This window comes from Aspergillus luchuensis, chromosome 1 (genome assembly GCF_016861625.1).
Source record: "Aspergillus luchuensis IFO 4308 DNA, chromosome 1, nearly complete sequence".
NCBI classification, from domain to species: Eukaryota; Fungi; Ascomycota; class Eurotiomycetes; order Eurotiales; family Aspergillaceae; genus Aspergillus; species Aspergillus luchuensis.
Genome location: NC_054849.1, coordinates 3,045,663 through 3,060,116, shown reverse-complemented (window position 1 = coordinate 3,060,116; position 14,454 = coordinate 3,045,663). Strand labels below are relative to the sequence as shown.

Here is a 14,454-nt window from a genome sequence, read left to right as displayed (position 1 = left end):
GCCCAAAATACGGTGCCTGCAACTTACAATGATGTTCTCCGCGAGGTCCGCCTGCATTTGGGACAAGAAACTGGTGCAACATCTATACATACATCATGCAGTCTATGCCCCAAGTTCAGCTGTCTCCACTGCAGCAGATGCTCATGATAGGGCCAGGCATACAGCGCTCTTTATTGAGCAAACCATCCGCAGCATACCCGGCGAGCGTGGCAGGATCACAGGTTATTGCTGTCCTATGCCTGGAGCGACCAGTGTTGCTACAAATCAGGCAGAGATCTATCTGAAGAAAGACAAGCCTAAGGCGCCAGGAATCTAGCAAGGTGCACGAAGCGCAAGCGTGCAAAAGAGAGTCAAGCATGGCATCTCCGGGCATACTGCGTTTCTGTTTTTGTGATCCCCACTCTACTGTGTCAGTGTCGGGCGACGAAGTACAAGTTCTGTGAGCCTGGCTCACTTTGTTCATAGTATACCATGAGAGAAAATGTACCTATGAGAAGATATTGTATTTTGGCTCTACACAACAATGTCGGTCAGTTCCTCTCGATACGGTGGGAGCAAAAACAACCCTGGGATCGATAACTGCCGAATTAACCATACCTCGCCATCAGAAATTACGACGGTGGTTGAGCACGACAGGGTGTGCTAGCAGCGTCTGGCTTGAGTTGATCCACCATTTATTCGACTTCCTTGGTGCTTGCTGCTTGTTCAACAGAGATGACAGCCTGTCAGTGAGCCTTGCTACACCTATAACACATGCAGTGTGTGCCATGCCGCTCTCCTTGACTACTTTGTCTTATCTGGCTTGCACGTTGCACCCGTTTAACGGGTAAGGAGTTGATCCGTCTTAATTACCCAGGCTCAAACGCTGCCTCCTAAGAACACCATTACGTCCGTTGGTGGACGGAATGATCATGATATCGTGAACAGTAAACATATGGCGTTTGACAGGCTGTTCACGTTGCTCTAGATGGGTGTCCGTTTCACCTTCTTTCACTGCTTCCTCTTCTTCAGGGACAGGTACAACCAGAGGAGCACTAGGCAGGTGAAATCCGAGATCGAACAAAGTGGGCCACGAGGCAAGAAAGCTCATATGGTACTATGGGCAATGGCCTGGTTTCGGGTGAATATAACACTTAGAAAAGACGGGTGGTGAATTGAACAGCTCTGTCTGTATTCATCCCCTATCAGACGGGGACTCGAGGGGTCGATCTAGATATTCACACTCGAAGATGGAATTTGATCGGAAGATGGCTTTCCAAAGACCCAAAAGATTGAATCCCATTATTCGAGCAAATAGTGGATGTCAACTGGGAGGGCCTGGCAGGAACAAGGATGGAAACGTATAGCCCATATGAACGCTCTCGATGAATCCCAAGATCTATTAAGCGTGAAATCGAATGATGATTGTTCAGTCCCCAAAAACCAAACGGAAAGATTTCACAACCTCGAAAGAAGATAATGGAGACAAAGGGCCCACGGCAGCGCAAACAGCGCTGGGAATTCCAGAGATAGTGGAGAAGATCCTGTCACACTGGCCTTTGTCGGCGTGGCGATTCATCATGCGGGACGGCAATCTACTCTACATTCACAGGATTCAGTGTTGCCTTGGTACCTATAGAAAGGATTCACTACTTTTCGTGTTGTTGGGCAATCTACTCAAAGCAAATCTGGTGTTTCCAACAAACCTATGAAGACCTGAGAGACTCGGAAACGCTGTCACTCTACATCCCAAGGCGCATGCAATGCCAAATTCCAAATTCCAAATGTGAAGCTTGATCATGCTGTCTCTCTCCTTCACGGCAATAGACTTGAAGCCGAAAGCATCTTCACCCTCGCTGCATTACGGCTTTGTCGAGATTCACACCCCAGCAGGACTATGAGAGAAAATGCAATTTCAGTGCTCAGAAATTAACACTGGGACTCATTCACTAAGGATACTGTCGCTGCCGCACTGCTGATATTCACATCCTGGGTGAATCTCTCATGACAAATTGTGGCCGCACAAGAAAAAACTCAGCTATATATACAGGCGAGAAAGCATTTTCAATTCTCTCCTCTTTTCGTTTCTTCCTCACTCAGTTCTTTCCTCACTTCGTTCCTCTCCTCTCAACCCGCTTTGCATCGCGATTCTTCCAACACTCAGTGAGGTTGGCTTTTTATATTTATTGCTTCCTTGCAGAAATATTCTTCTGATGAAGAAGACAAGGCACTACGAGCTACCTATACTCAGCTTGCAGAGTTCATGGCTCTCCTCGGTGGCCTTCAGGCCTCATGAAGTGTATGACCTACTCATGACAACCCGTTGAATGGTATGTTTGCTGACCCCTTAAGGGATTTTACATCAACAGAGGACGAGGAAGTTGGTATCTCCACAAATAATGAAGACCGCAAGCTCCAGTGTTTCACAGCACACAGAGTTGGTAGGTGTCTATCCTTGCTCCTTTCCTATCACAGGGCGATGGCGTTTATCTTTTGTGGTATCGTTTGTTGAACTGACTGAGCAGTGTTACTACGCGCTAGACCAACTGACAGCATCTTCCAAAGAAACCTGGAAGAGATGATTTCCAGGGAATCCCGTTCCCTGGTCTTGTACTTCATCTTGACGCAGTCAGCTCTCTCCATCACGGTCGCTCCTCTGGCAATCGACACGAACCACAACCTCTGCGATCCTGGCGTGGACATGATCAATGCCAAATAGGTCAGTCCCTTCAGAGTGGTGCCGCTGTGCCTCTTGTGTATTGACTAACACTCGCACCTTCTAAAGTGAAACCTCATCGACGTTCCTCAAAATGGTCGTCCAACTTCTCGAAGACACAGCTAAGACTGTTCTACAATTGGAGAAGGGTTCCTGAAAGAATTCTTTCCAGACTATATACTACTAGGAGTAAAAATCTCTCCTGGGCGGATCACTGGTCCCCAGAACATCAAGAGAAAGAAGCGCAGTGCTTCTCTAAGCATCATCCAGCTTTCTCGTTGTCTCCTTCTTTGCACGGTACCTGCATTCCCAGCAATTGATAAGGAGGGTGCTAGCAGCACACCTTGAAGCACATAGCAATCAAAGCTCACTTCACAACTAATATAACAAAACTTGAATCTGCTAAATTAGCAGGCGACACCAAGTTCAGCGATCTATACTCCGACCTTGTTCAAACAGTACCAAGAGACGTTACTGGTTGACTGGCTATCTCAGACAGAGATTCCAGTAGCTACCAGTCCTCCAACCGATACAACTGCTTGCTAGCATCAACATCGGCAACCTCGACTTCCAGGTGGCAGTCTTAAGCCACTATCATCGACCGGCTCACCCTCTTATCCACTCACCTCGCCTTCTCCAGGACACTCGATCTCATACCCTCTTATGTTCGACATTAATCCAATATCATACCTAGCCGTTATGGGCCACCCTTCAATGTGAAGTTGAGTCGGCATGCAGTAGCAACCAGAAGCCTCCAGTGAGTATGGTTTTTTTTAAGCATTCCTATCCATGGTTTCTTCTTACTGATTCAAAAGGCTCATCACAGGACGCTCGCAGACAAGGTTCTTCCTCGGTCTCCTAGGATGACATTTAACATAACGAAAGTTGAAACAAACACATGATTACAACAAAAGAAAAAGATTAAAATTTCACGAAGTCAAAAGCGAAAGGAAAAGAGAAGAAAAGAAAGCACACACAGAGAGAGGAGAAAAATTCCCCTGAAAAATAAAATAATATAAGAAAAGAAGAAAAGAAAAGAAAGGAAAAGGAAAAAAGAAGAAAAGGGCAAATGGCAAATGGCAAATTGCAGAGGGCAAGCATCAGAAAACGACAAATCAACCTCCACAGATTCCAATACCCCTGCTCTCGACAGAAGAACATCGTGAACGTTCCGGACTTCGGCCTCTCAACTTGGACATCTTTCACAACAATTGATACAAGCAACGAACAAACGGACGGGCCTCCCTGGTTCTTCCAGACTGAGTGGAAAGCAGCAGCAGGTTCCATCGATCCGACTCCTGGCCTTCCAATGCCTTTGTCATCTCTGGCGACGCAGCGGACGGACGGGACGGCGTGAGTTCCTCAGACGTGCCATTCCACTTGGTCATGCCAGAGGCACTCCAGCTACTCGGCTTACAGGCTAGGTGAGATGCAGCAGCAGGTTCCATCGATCCGACTCCTGGCCTTCTCTCGCCTCTGTCATATTTGATAGACTGCGTTGGACGGACGGGGCGGCGTGAGTTCCTCAGTCGTGCTATCTTACCTGGTCATACAGCCACAGATTGAGCGAGAAGCAGCAGCAGGTTCCATCGATCCGACCCCCGGCCTTCCCTCGCCTCTGTTATCCTTGACAGACTGCGTTGGACGGACGGGACGGCGTGAGTTCCTCAGTCGTGCCATCGACTCAGTCAAGCCGCAGCGGAGAAGCTACAGGCTGAGTGAGATGCAGCAGCAGCAGGTTCCACCGATCCGACCACCGGCCTTCTCTCGCCTCTGTCATCTTTGACAGACTGCGTTGGACGGACGGGGCGGCGTGAGTTCCTCAGTCGTGCCCATCTCACTCACTTGCAACAGAGCCCCGAGGCCCGTCCAGCTACTCGACTTACCGGCTGAGTGAGAAGCAGCAGCAAGTTCCATCGATCCGACCCCCGGCCTTCTCTCGCCTCTGTCATTCTTGACAGACTGCGTTGGACGGACGGGGCGGCGTGAGTTCTTCAGTCGTGCCCATCACTCAGTCAACCAAGAGAGTCCAAGTTGATCAATACAGGCTGGGCGGGAAGCAGCAGCAGGTTCCATCGATCCGACTCCTGGCCTTCCAATGCCTTTGTCATCTCTGGCGACGCAGCGGACGGACGGGACGGCGTGAGTTCCTCAGTCGTGTGATCTCGCTCAGCCAGTGTCCGAGTCCAAGCAAAAGAACGATGTTCAAGTCTGATGCAGCATGGGGTTGATTTGTTGTTTTCTCTGAGTATTCTTCGTCATTCATTCATTCTTCATCAAAAAAGAAAAGAGAAATAAAAAAGAAAAAAAGAGATAAACACAGTCTCAAGTCCGCACATCCTACTCTCCAGTCCTGGCCTAGCCCGTCAACATACCACCTTCTCAAGCAACAAAGAGTACATCGAAGATTGGACTTTCCGAATTACCCAGTGAAAACATACCACGCGTGAAGGCATTCCCACCAATCCAACTTTCTTTTTCCAAGTCTCCAATGACGGAAAATACCATATATATCATCCACCACACCGAGACATGATACATTTCCTGCCTACGGGTGGAGATGTAATGTCTATCGAATACAACAATGTCCACACCTGCTGGCTGCTCTACTTTCTCAGAACTATAACCTTCCTACCAAAAATCCCTATAGCTGCAGCTACTAGGACAGACTTCAATCACAAGTATCCCACGGCATATGAACTCGGCCTATGGCGAACACAAAGTCAACAGGGACTGAGGCGTACCGGGCTCATGACCTGCTTGTAGAATTTATGTTCGTCGTCAGAAAGACAATTTCTGGCAGAATTCACTGTCTCCGTGGGGCTTTAAGAGATTCAAAAGGATATTATACATTCCAGAGACACTCGAGCAAACTAAATACCACTTGCTAGCCAAGCACACCATTCATACTTGTTTCCGCAGCGGTGTCGATTCTACCTTCTCCAAGATAAGGTACTTCAGATCATCCGCAACACGAGACTCTACCTACCAACAATATCCAACGATACGACATGTCCTGCAATCGAAATATCATGCTAGATCTGATCTTGGGATCGATTGACGAAAATCGTCCGGATTGATGTGTCCTTGGACGTCATCTTCCAATTCGGAAAAAGGAAAGGGTTCGGATATCTGTTACCATTTCATCCTGTCTTGTCTTGTCTTGTTCTTGTTGTATGATATCTCCTTCAATGAATCATGGACATGATTCCATCGAGTTGTCTGCATCCGAATAATACTTTGGTGTACCTACATACCAACTCTGCTATATATCTCACCAATAATATCTACTTGTGTACACAACAGTCTTATTCTACCTACCAGATCATACACGTGCAGCAGCAGCTAGATATCGAATAGAACCTCCAGTGGTCTATTCCACTCCTCTACAATACATAGGAAAAAAAAAACCCCCCCAGCTCCTATCTAGCAAGCATTTCCTAGTGAGTGGGATGCGATAGCAATCAAATGTTGTGTCACAGACCCGAAGAAGAATCATCCTGCACCTCACTATTATATGTAAAAGGGGGAAGAAACTTCCACCATGGCCGTGTGTGTTCTCAGTGTCTGTGGTTACTTAAGTCTAGCATGTTGGATGCTAAGAGGATCATGTTTTGTTAACGGGTGGAGGGGTGGAAGTCATGACTACGGTGCCATTTTTGTATTGGGGTGATGGAACACAATTCCTACTTATTCAGAGCGATGAGGGTTATAGGATTAATTCTCGTTGTTGCTGTTGTTGGAATGGTGTGTCTGTGGTGGGGATTGAATTATCGTGAGAAGGGGGTGTGGTGTGCTCTTTTCATGTGGATATGAGGGGGTTGGTGTCCTTTGTATATAGTCTTGTGTTGGAGGATAGACGAGTATGGGATGGAGTCGAATAATGGAGATGAATCTGTTGAGTTCGGTTCTTATTCTTATATCTATTTGAGTAGTCTGTTGTAGGTTGGATGAGAGTAGAAGATTGAAAGAGTTTGATTTTGGGATTGAGTTTTCGGAGGTTGTTGTCTATACACTGGTTCTACTTCTTTGGATGGAAGAGTGGAAATGAGTCAGATAGATGCACTGTTGTGATCTGCTTGATCTATTATAAGTAAGGATATTTAACTACTGTTCTGGTTGTGTCTTACTGCTTGAACTCAAGTAGTGGATGTCAAATTACTCGTGTATTGACTAGCTGTCAAGGGGAAAGGGGTATAACTGCGACTAAATACTCACTCCAGACGCCAATCCAAACATCGATCCTAATCTCAACCAACAACTACTTTTCCCGCGGCTCCACAAATGATCCAAGAACATCTCATAGACAGACGACCGGAAAGCCTTGCTATGCATGCAATCCGTCCTTCCAAACAGAGACATAGGAAAAGCAGTCAACGAATGTACCGCACCAAATATTCATAGCTTCATATCCCGTAATCACCATTATCGTTAGCACTCATATAAACGAACTAGATGCGATGTATGTGGTCAGTCACGCAATGATGCCTGACCCAGAGGTTCCTGATCCCCAGCGGATGCGTTTGAGACCACCTCGGACGGCTTCTTGGCCACAGCCTGCCGCTGCTCGGCCGGGCACGCCAGCATCGCCAGCCACGGTCATTCCCGTGCTGGCCTCCAAGCGCCCGACTTCGCGGCCCAGCACGTAGCCGGCGGAGAAGCTGATGGCTGAAAACAAGACGACAACACCCGCGCTGATCACCCAGGTCATGACGGTGGGACTGGCAGTCGAAGCATCTGCTATGCTGGCTCGACGGCCCTTCTTTGCAGAGGAGTGGCTACGTTCTTTGGATGGGCTGGACCGCCGCTTTGCTCGAGGGGCCGACTGGACATCGCGGGGTGAGTATGCGGCCGGCTGCGGAGTGGGTCCCTGCCGCGGGGTCCGAGTGGGGACAGTCGCTTCCGCCCCTACGGCTTCCTCGCTAACTTCTCCTCCCATCGCTACTGACTCCGGTACTAAGCGGAAGGAAGATGGGTGGCCTCGAGAAGGACTGGCCTGTGAGGGGGGAGGGTCGGATTTGGGCAGACCGCGGGCCGCAGCGGCACAGGAGAGCAAAGTGGATAGACTGGCACGCAGAGCGGCGTCGTGATCCGCGTGGTGGGACGGTGAGATCATATTGAATGGACTATGTTGCTGGGAGGATCTCCGTGCGGAGCGTATACTTGCTTGAGAGTTTCTGCGAATCGCTGTGCGACGGCTGGAGTTGGACACCTCACTGGGCTGTGAGCGGTGTCCTCCGGTAGGCCTCCAAGAGGTGTTCTGAGATGCAGGTGGGTGCGAGAAGACGTTGGGCTGAGGAACAAAGGGGGCTGAACCCATACGCATACCCAACGCCGTTGAGTTGTCGTCATCATCATCCTCATCGCTGGCATCATCGGAAGCGGTGGAAGAGGGACCTGGTCCCGGGACGAACGGGGTAGGTAAAGCTTGACGGACCATGTCCTCGTTCGAACTGCTGAGGACGCGGTCCGACTCGCTCTCACTCTCCTCGTATTCGTCTTGGCTACTGCTTTGTTCGCGGGACGAGTAGTCGACTTGGGCGGTGGTGACGGCAGCCAGCCGCTGCAGACGGCGCCGTCGGCTGCGATGGTATGCACCAGCTTCATCCTGCTGGACGCGCAGACCGGTAGTGATGATATCGTCGTTGGTGCCGGCGGAGGAGAGGGAAGAGGAGGAGGGCTGGGAGGAGACCTCGATCCAGGAATCTATATAATAACGTAGTGAGTACATGGTGGTGGTACAAGCAATAGTGACTTTTGAAAGAGGACTGGCAATGCATGCAGATCGGAGTGAATGAAGATGCAGGGGAAAGGTGCAGACATGCCAGGCGTAGGGCAAATATCTGGAGAAAACCAGGATGACGCACCTTCGGATCTCGTGGGCGCGACAGCAGCAGGCGACCGGGACTGCTGGAAGGCGTGAGGCTCGCGCGACGGCGGCTGATGGGCTTCTCGCGTCAGTCGCCCGACCGATCGAGGGTCATCGTGCACCTGACCCAGCAGGTCATAGTGGTTGGGTTGCATGATGTGAAGAGGAAGAAGGTTAACGGGAGAGACTGACGAGAGGGGGTGGGAGGAGGAGATGAAACAGTAGAGTAAGGGAAGAAGAATAAATAAGAAGGTAGAAGTAGAAGTAGAAGCGGTGATGAGATGAGATGAGATGAGTGACCAGGCAGGCAACACACGGTCAGTCAATCCTCAGACCACGGGGAATGCAAGCGGACCGTTCAGCTCATACGCTGAGCGGTCAGAAAAGGGCGGGGTTTGGGATGCAACCGTTCAGTTTGAATGGGTTGATTGGGGGGAGGATCCGTTAAGATTATCTTATCAGTACTTAAGTGGGCAAGTGGATGCTGGCAGTTACCGTGAAGAAGAAGAAAGCATGGATGGAAATTGTAGGTTGAGTTAGGTTTAAGTTCTCTGTCAGTTCTCCAGCATCCAACCTGGAGTTCAATAAAAGAAGATACCTCCTGCTGCTGCTGCTTCTTCTCTCTATTCACTCAGGTTGAACGGGATAATCCAAGGACAACAATAGACGCGAGCAACAAGCGAGAGAGACGGGGAGAATAAGAAGGGGGAGGCGAGCACGAGGGCTGGTCCATCATCCGACCCTCAACCAGCCTTTTCCCACTGCACAGCTGACTTGTCCACCCCGCTGCCTCTTCCCGCTGATAGGCTCACCATCACGCACTCGCAGCAGATCTGGTCGATCCGTGCCACCCCATTCACCCAAACAAAGACAACCTTTAAGAGAAAAACAAAAGAGAAGAAGAAAAAAAAGAAAAAGAAAAGAAGAAAAGTAACATCATTCTGGTCATAGCCATTCATTAAATTGGTATGGTATGCTACCTAGATAAAACAGGCACATAGCTCACTAGCTACCTAGCTAGCTAGCTTGACATAATGCAGACAACTTTTGGGGTACCAGAAACAGTGAGGAATAATGACAATAACCCCGGAACCATAACCCATTGCCCAAAACAGAAAGCAGTCTAGAAAAACATAGGTATACGTCGGTTAGTACTCTTACACACTGACTTAGAAAGTGACCTTGGTGCCCTTGTACTCGGGGATACCACCGCGAGCCTTGTTGGGGGCACCACCACCGCGGCCACCGAAGCCACCACGGCCACGGCCACCACGGTCACCGAAACCGCCACGACCACCGCCACGACCGCCGAAGCCGCCACGGCCACCACCGCGACCACCACCGCCGCCGCCGTTGTTGGCACGGGGAGTGCTGAAGTCCAGACGCACCGGGCGTCCGAGCAGGTCAGCACCCTGGAGCTCGTTGAAGGCAGCGCGGGCCTCGTCGACGGAGGAGTACTGGACGTAGCCGAAACCCTTGGGGCGGCCAGAGTCGGGGTCGGTGGGCAGACGGATACCGAGGATGCTACCCTTCTCACCGAACAGCTCGCCGACGGAGTCCTCGTTGGCGTCGAAGGGAAGGTTTCCGACGAAGAGGGTGTCACTCTCGGGGCTGGCCTGGTCACCGAAGGAACGGGCACGAGCGTTGGCGCGGTCCTTGAAACCACCCTGCTGGTCCTTGTTGGCGGGACGGCCAGTGGCATAGTCCAGGTTGATGACACGTCCGTCGATCTCAGCACCCTTCTTGGCCTCGAAAGCCTTGGCGGCATCAACGGCGTTGGTGTACTCAACGTAACCGAAACTGGGAAGGGTTTAGCAATGGCTTGATAAATATGGAAGACGAAAGTACTCACCCACGAGAGCGGCCAGTGTCACGCTCAGTCATGATACGAACACCGGAGAGCTCACCGAAGCTCTCGAACTCGGACTGGAGCCAGGCCTCATCGACGTTCCAGGACAGGTTGCCGACGAACAGGTTGGCGGAAGCACCAGGAGCAGGGTCCTCAGTCTTGGACTTCTTGGGGGTAGCGGAGGTCTCCTCCTCAGCCTTACGCTTCTTGGAGGGCTTCTCGCTCTCCTCAGACTCGGAGTCAGAGTCGGAGTCGGAAGAGTCGGAGTCAGAGTCAGAAGAGTCAGAAGACTCCTGGGGACGTTAGCATTAAACTGACAAGTGAAAGGAATAGACGGCATACCTTCTCGGCCTTCTTCTCCTTGGTCTCCTCCTCGCTCTCAGAGTCAGAGTCAGAGTCGGAGTCAGAGTCGCTCTCGCTGGACTCCTTCTTGGCGGCCTTCTTGGGGGCCTCCTCCTCAGACTCAGAGTCGGAGTCAGAGTCAGAAGACTTGGACTCGGACTCGGCCTTCTTGGTCTCCTTCTTAGCAGGCTTCTCATCCTCGGACTCGGAGTCAGAGTCGGAAGACTCAGACTCAGAGTCGCTGGACTCAGCCTTCTTAGCAGCCTTCTTGGGCTCCTCCTTGGTCTTCTTGGCAGGCTTCTCCTCCTCGCTCTCGCTGCTAGAGGCGTCGTTCATCTCCTCATCGCTGTCCGAGTCGGAAGACTCAGACTCGGACTCGGAAGACTCGGACTCGGAAGACTCGGACTCGGACTCAACCTTCTTGCCCTTCTTCTCGGTCTTCTTGGCGGGCTTCTCGTCCTCACTCTCGCTGCTGGAGCTGGAGTCGGAGGCCATCTCCTCGTCGCTGTCGGACTCGGACTCGGAAGACTCGCTGGGAGTAGGCTCCTTCTTCTTCTTCTTGTCCTTCTTCTCCTTGGAGGCAACCTCACGAGCAATCTGCTTGCTCTTGGCCTTGGGGGACTGGGAGGACTTGGTCACACCAGCAGACTTGACCTTGCTAAGGGTCTTGTCAACCGGCTTCTCAGAGCCCTTCTTGGTAACGGACTTGGTCTTGGACATTTTGATCTGAAGGGAACAATGATTAGTCCAAGAGATAACAGACAGGGTGATAGGAAGAAGGGAAGAGACGAACCAAATAAACTGTAAACTAAGCAAGTATACAGAGAAAAGCTAGGAATGTGCGGCAGATCTTATAATCCCACAATCACCCGATTTGTAATGGAAATTTTCAAATACCCACAGGTAACCCACAACGACAGTGTCTAAGCCCACACGAGACGACAGGGAAGCTACCGTCTATGATATGAAACCCACGAGAGTATCCCACAGATCCCACAGAATAGATGTAGTATGCTACAGCCCACAGCCCTCAATGCAAGAAGCCCACAGAGTGTCTGTTGAAGCGCACCGTTAGATATGCAATGAAAAGAGATGAACACTTAGTTGAAGAGACAACCAAGTGAAGAAGAGTGATAAAAAATGATGGAAAAAGGTGAAGGGGAAGAGTAGGACAGGAATGAAGGAAGAAGGAAAAATCCCAGCTGGGGAGCAGCTCTGATAAGGCGACTGAACGCAAAAAAAATTTGGAGGCTGGCAGAAAAAAATCAACAGCACCTACCGCCTGCTGCAGCTAGCTAGCTCAGGAACTAAGTGGGGAACTGGCTGGGAGACTAACCCGACTGGGCCCGACTCCGACCGGGCTTCTCATTGGTCCACCGGCAGACCGTTGGAACCAGAGTGTCCCTCCGCAGTCAACCACATCCAGCCAGTCCACTAACTATCGACTCCAACTACCTGTCATTCATTTGGACCTGTCACGGTTGCTCGACATTCACACGCAGTCAATGGAACTCTTTTGAATTGGTCCATTGCTCGTGAATCATGGCGCCTCCCCCGTCCTCTTACCGTCCGCGGAAGAAGAGAAAGCTTCCCTCGTCTTTCGCCGGCTCTAACAATTCTCTCATTGTTGATGCTGGAGGGAAAGCCTCCCCAGCTTTCCCATTGGTGTCTTTCCTCTGGTCTGCTCGCGCTGGTGTCTCACAATGGCTCGTGCTACCCTTGATATTGATGGCAGTGGGATTGTTTCGCTGGGCTGTCAGTTTGTGGGGATATTCTGGTACGCAAATCACTGCCATCTCCTATACCTGGGCGTCACATACTAACGGTCACAGGCTTCGGAGTACCCCCTATGCATGGTGACTTTGAAGCACAGAGGCATTGGATGGAAATCACGACTCATCTGCCTATGTCCAAATGGTACCTGTACGATCTGCAATACTGGGGTTTGGACTACCCGCCGTTGACTGCATACCACAGCTGGTTGCTTGGAAAACTGTACGTCATGCTACTCCCATCGGTCGTGATTATAGACTGACTGAGCAGTGGCTCTCTCTTTGACCCCGCATGGTTTGCCTTGGACCAGTCTCGTGGCATCGAAGACCCCTTGTTGAAAGTGTTCATGCGTGGAACAGTGATTGCTTCGGAATACCTTGTCTACATCCCGGCCGTCGTTACCTTCCTGCGCCGCTTCACTCGCATGCAGAGCGTTCCGGTTTGGTCTGCTTCAATTGCCCTCACTGCGATCCTCCTACAGCCGGCGACCATCCTCATTGACCACGGACACTTCCAATATAACACGGTGATGCTGGGACTGGTTGTTGCGAGCTTGGATGCCATTCTGGCTGGACGCATGTTGTGGGCCTGCATCTTCTTCGTGGGTGCTCTGGGTTTCAAGCAGATGGCCTTGTACTATGCTCCGGTCATGTTCGCCTTCCTCCTTGGTGTCTGCATCTTCCCTAAGATTCGCTTCCTCCGTCTCATCTGCATTTCCCTTATCACCCTTGTCGCATTCGCTGTCCTGCTTGCACCAATGCTCATTGGGGCGATTGGAATCGAGGCGCAAGCAACCCTGGCATATGCCCCTCCGCCTCCTCTTCTGCAGATTCTTCCGGTTGAGCTGGACAAGAGTTCCGTGCTTTACGCAGTCATCTTCCAGCTGACTCAGATTATCCACCGCGTCTTCCCCTTTGCTCGTGGTCTGTTCGAGGACAAGGTTGCTAATGCGTGGTGTGCCATCCATACTTTCTACAAGCTTCACCGCTTCGAGGCCACTCTGCTCCAACGCATGTCCCTTGGAGCGACGCTGACATCCATTGCCGTTCCCTGCGCCATCATCTTCCGTCACCCGCGTGCATCGCTACTTCTCCCAGCCCTGTCAAGTGTAGCCTGGGGCTTCTTCTTGTTCTCATTCCAGGTGCATGAGAAGAGTGTTCTCCTCCCCTTGCTCCCCATGACTCTTCTCCTGGCTGGAGATGGCGGACTCAGTAGAGAGACTCGGGCCTGGGTGGGCTGGGCCAACATGCTTGGCTCGTGGACCATGTATCCTCTTCTGCAGCGTGACGAACTTCGGATTCCTTACTTCGTTATGACTTTGCTTTGGGCCTACCTGTTGGGACTCCCTCCAACTTCGTTTGGAACATTCCGCCGCCGTGCCTCTTTGGAAGACACCACCCCGGGCGCCGAGCTTCATGTGCTGACCAAACTTCTGCACGCCTGCTTTTACCTTGCTATGATTGCGTGGCACGTTCTTGAGGCCTTCGTGGCACCCCCTCCTGGCAAGCCGGATCTCTGGGTGGTGCTAAATGCTCTCATCGGTGCTGGAGGATTTGGAATTGCATATCTGTGGTGTTTCTGGAAGCTGATCCAGCAGTGCCGCAGGATCGACCAGAAGGCAGCCGAGGAAACGGAGAAGAAGAACCAGTGAGGTTGCTGGCGGTGATTTCCTTTCAGTCTACTTGATTCTCTCGTGATACCCATTTTGATGTTCGGGACTGCCTTGGGCAGATCTTATCGGCGATAGACTGCGCGTTGTGCTTCTTGCGCCTGGCAGAGATAAAAGCGGTTGCTTAAGCCTTCTCTTCTTACATTATTCCCAGAACATAATGACATAGATAATATACATTTATTGCACAAGAAGGGAGATGCTCCACGTCGGACGATGACCTATACAATACATGTAACCCAGAATAAACCCATAAC

General features: G+C 51.0%; 3 protein-coding genes across 3 annotated transcripts; 1 reads left to right on the top strand and 2 right to left on the bottom strand.

Annotated features, from left to right (window-relative positions):
- Positions 1 to 7,169: 7,169 nt before the first annotated feature.
- Positions 7,170 to 8,426, bottom strand: AKAW2_11055S (uncharacterized protein; the record flags this gene model as incomplete). Its single annotated transcript, XM_041681400.1, has 1 exon — positions 7,170 to 8,426. The coding sequence occupies one exon, from the start codon at positions 8,424 to 8,426 to the stop codon at positions 7,170 to 7,172; it is 1,257 nt and encodes a 418-aa protein (XP_041537775.1).
- A 1,307-nt stretch (positions 8,427 to 9,733) lies between these two features.
- On the bottom strand, positions 9,734 to 11,475 carry AKAW2_11054S (putative nucleolin protein Nsr1; the record flags this gene model as incomplete). The annotated part of the gene is made up of 3 exons (XM_041681389.1): positions 9,734 to 10,364; positions 10,417 to 10,706; positions 10,756 to 11,475. The coding sequence occupies 3 exons, from the start codon at positions 11,473 to 11,475 to the stop codon at positions 9,734 to 9,736; spliced, it is 1,641 nt and encodes a 546-aa protein (XP_041537774.1).
- Positions 11,476 to 12,297: 822 nt separating this feature from the next.
- Positions 12,298 to 14,179, top strand: ALG6 (dolichyl-P-Glc:Man(9)GlcNAc(2)-PP-dolichol alpha-1,3-glucosyltransferase ALG6; the record flags this gene model as incomplete). The annotated part of the gene is made up of 3 exons (XM_041681378.1): positions 12,298 to 12,532; positions 12,588 to 12,750; positions 12,799 to 14,179. The coding sequence occupies 3 exons, from the start codon at positions 12,298 to 12,300 to the stop codon at positions 14,177 to 14,179; spliced, it is 1,779 nt and encodes a 592-aa protein (XP_041537773.1).
- Between the last annotated feature and the right edge of the window lie 275 nt (positions 14,180 to 14,454).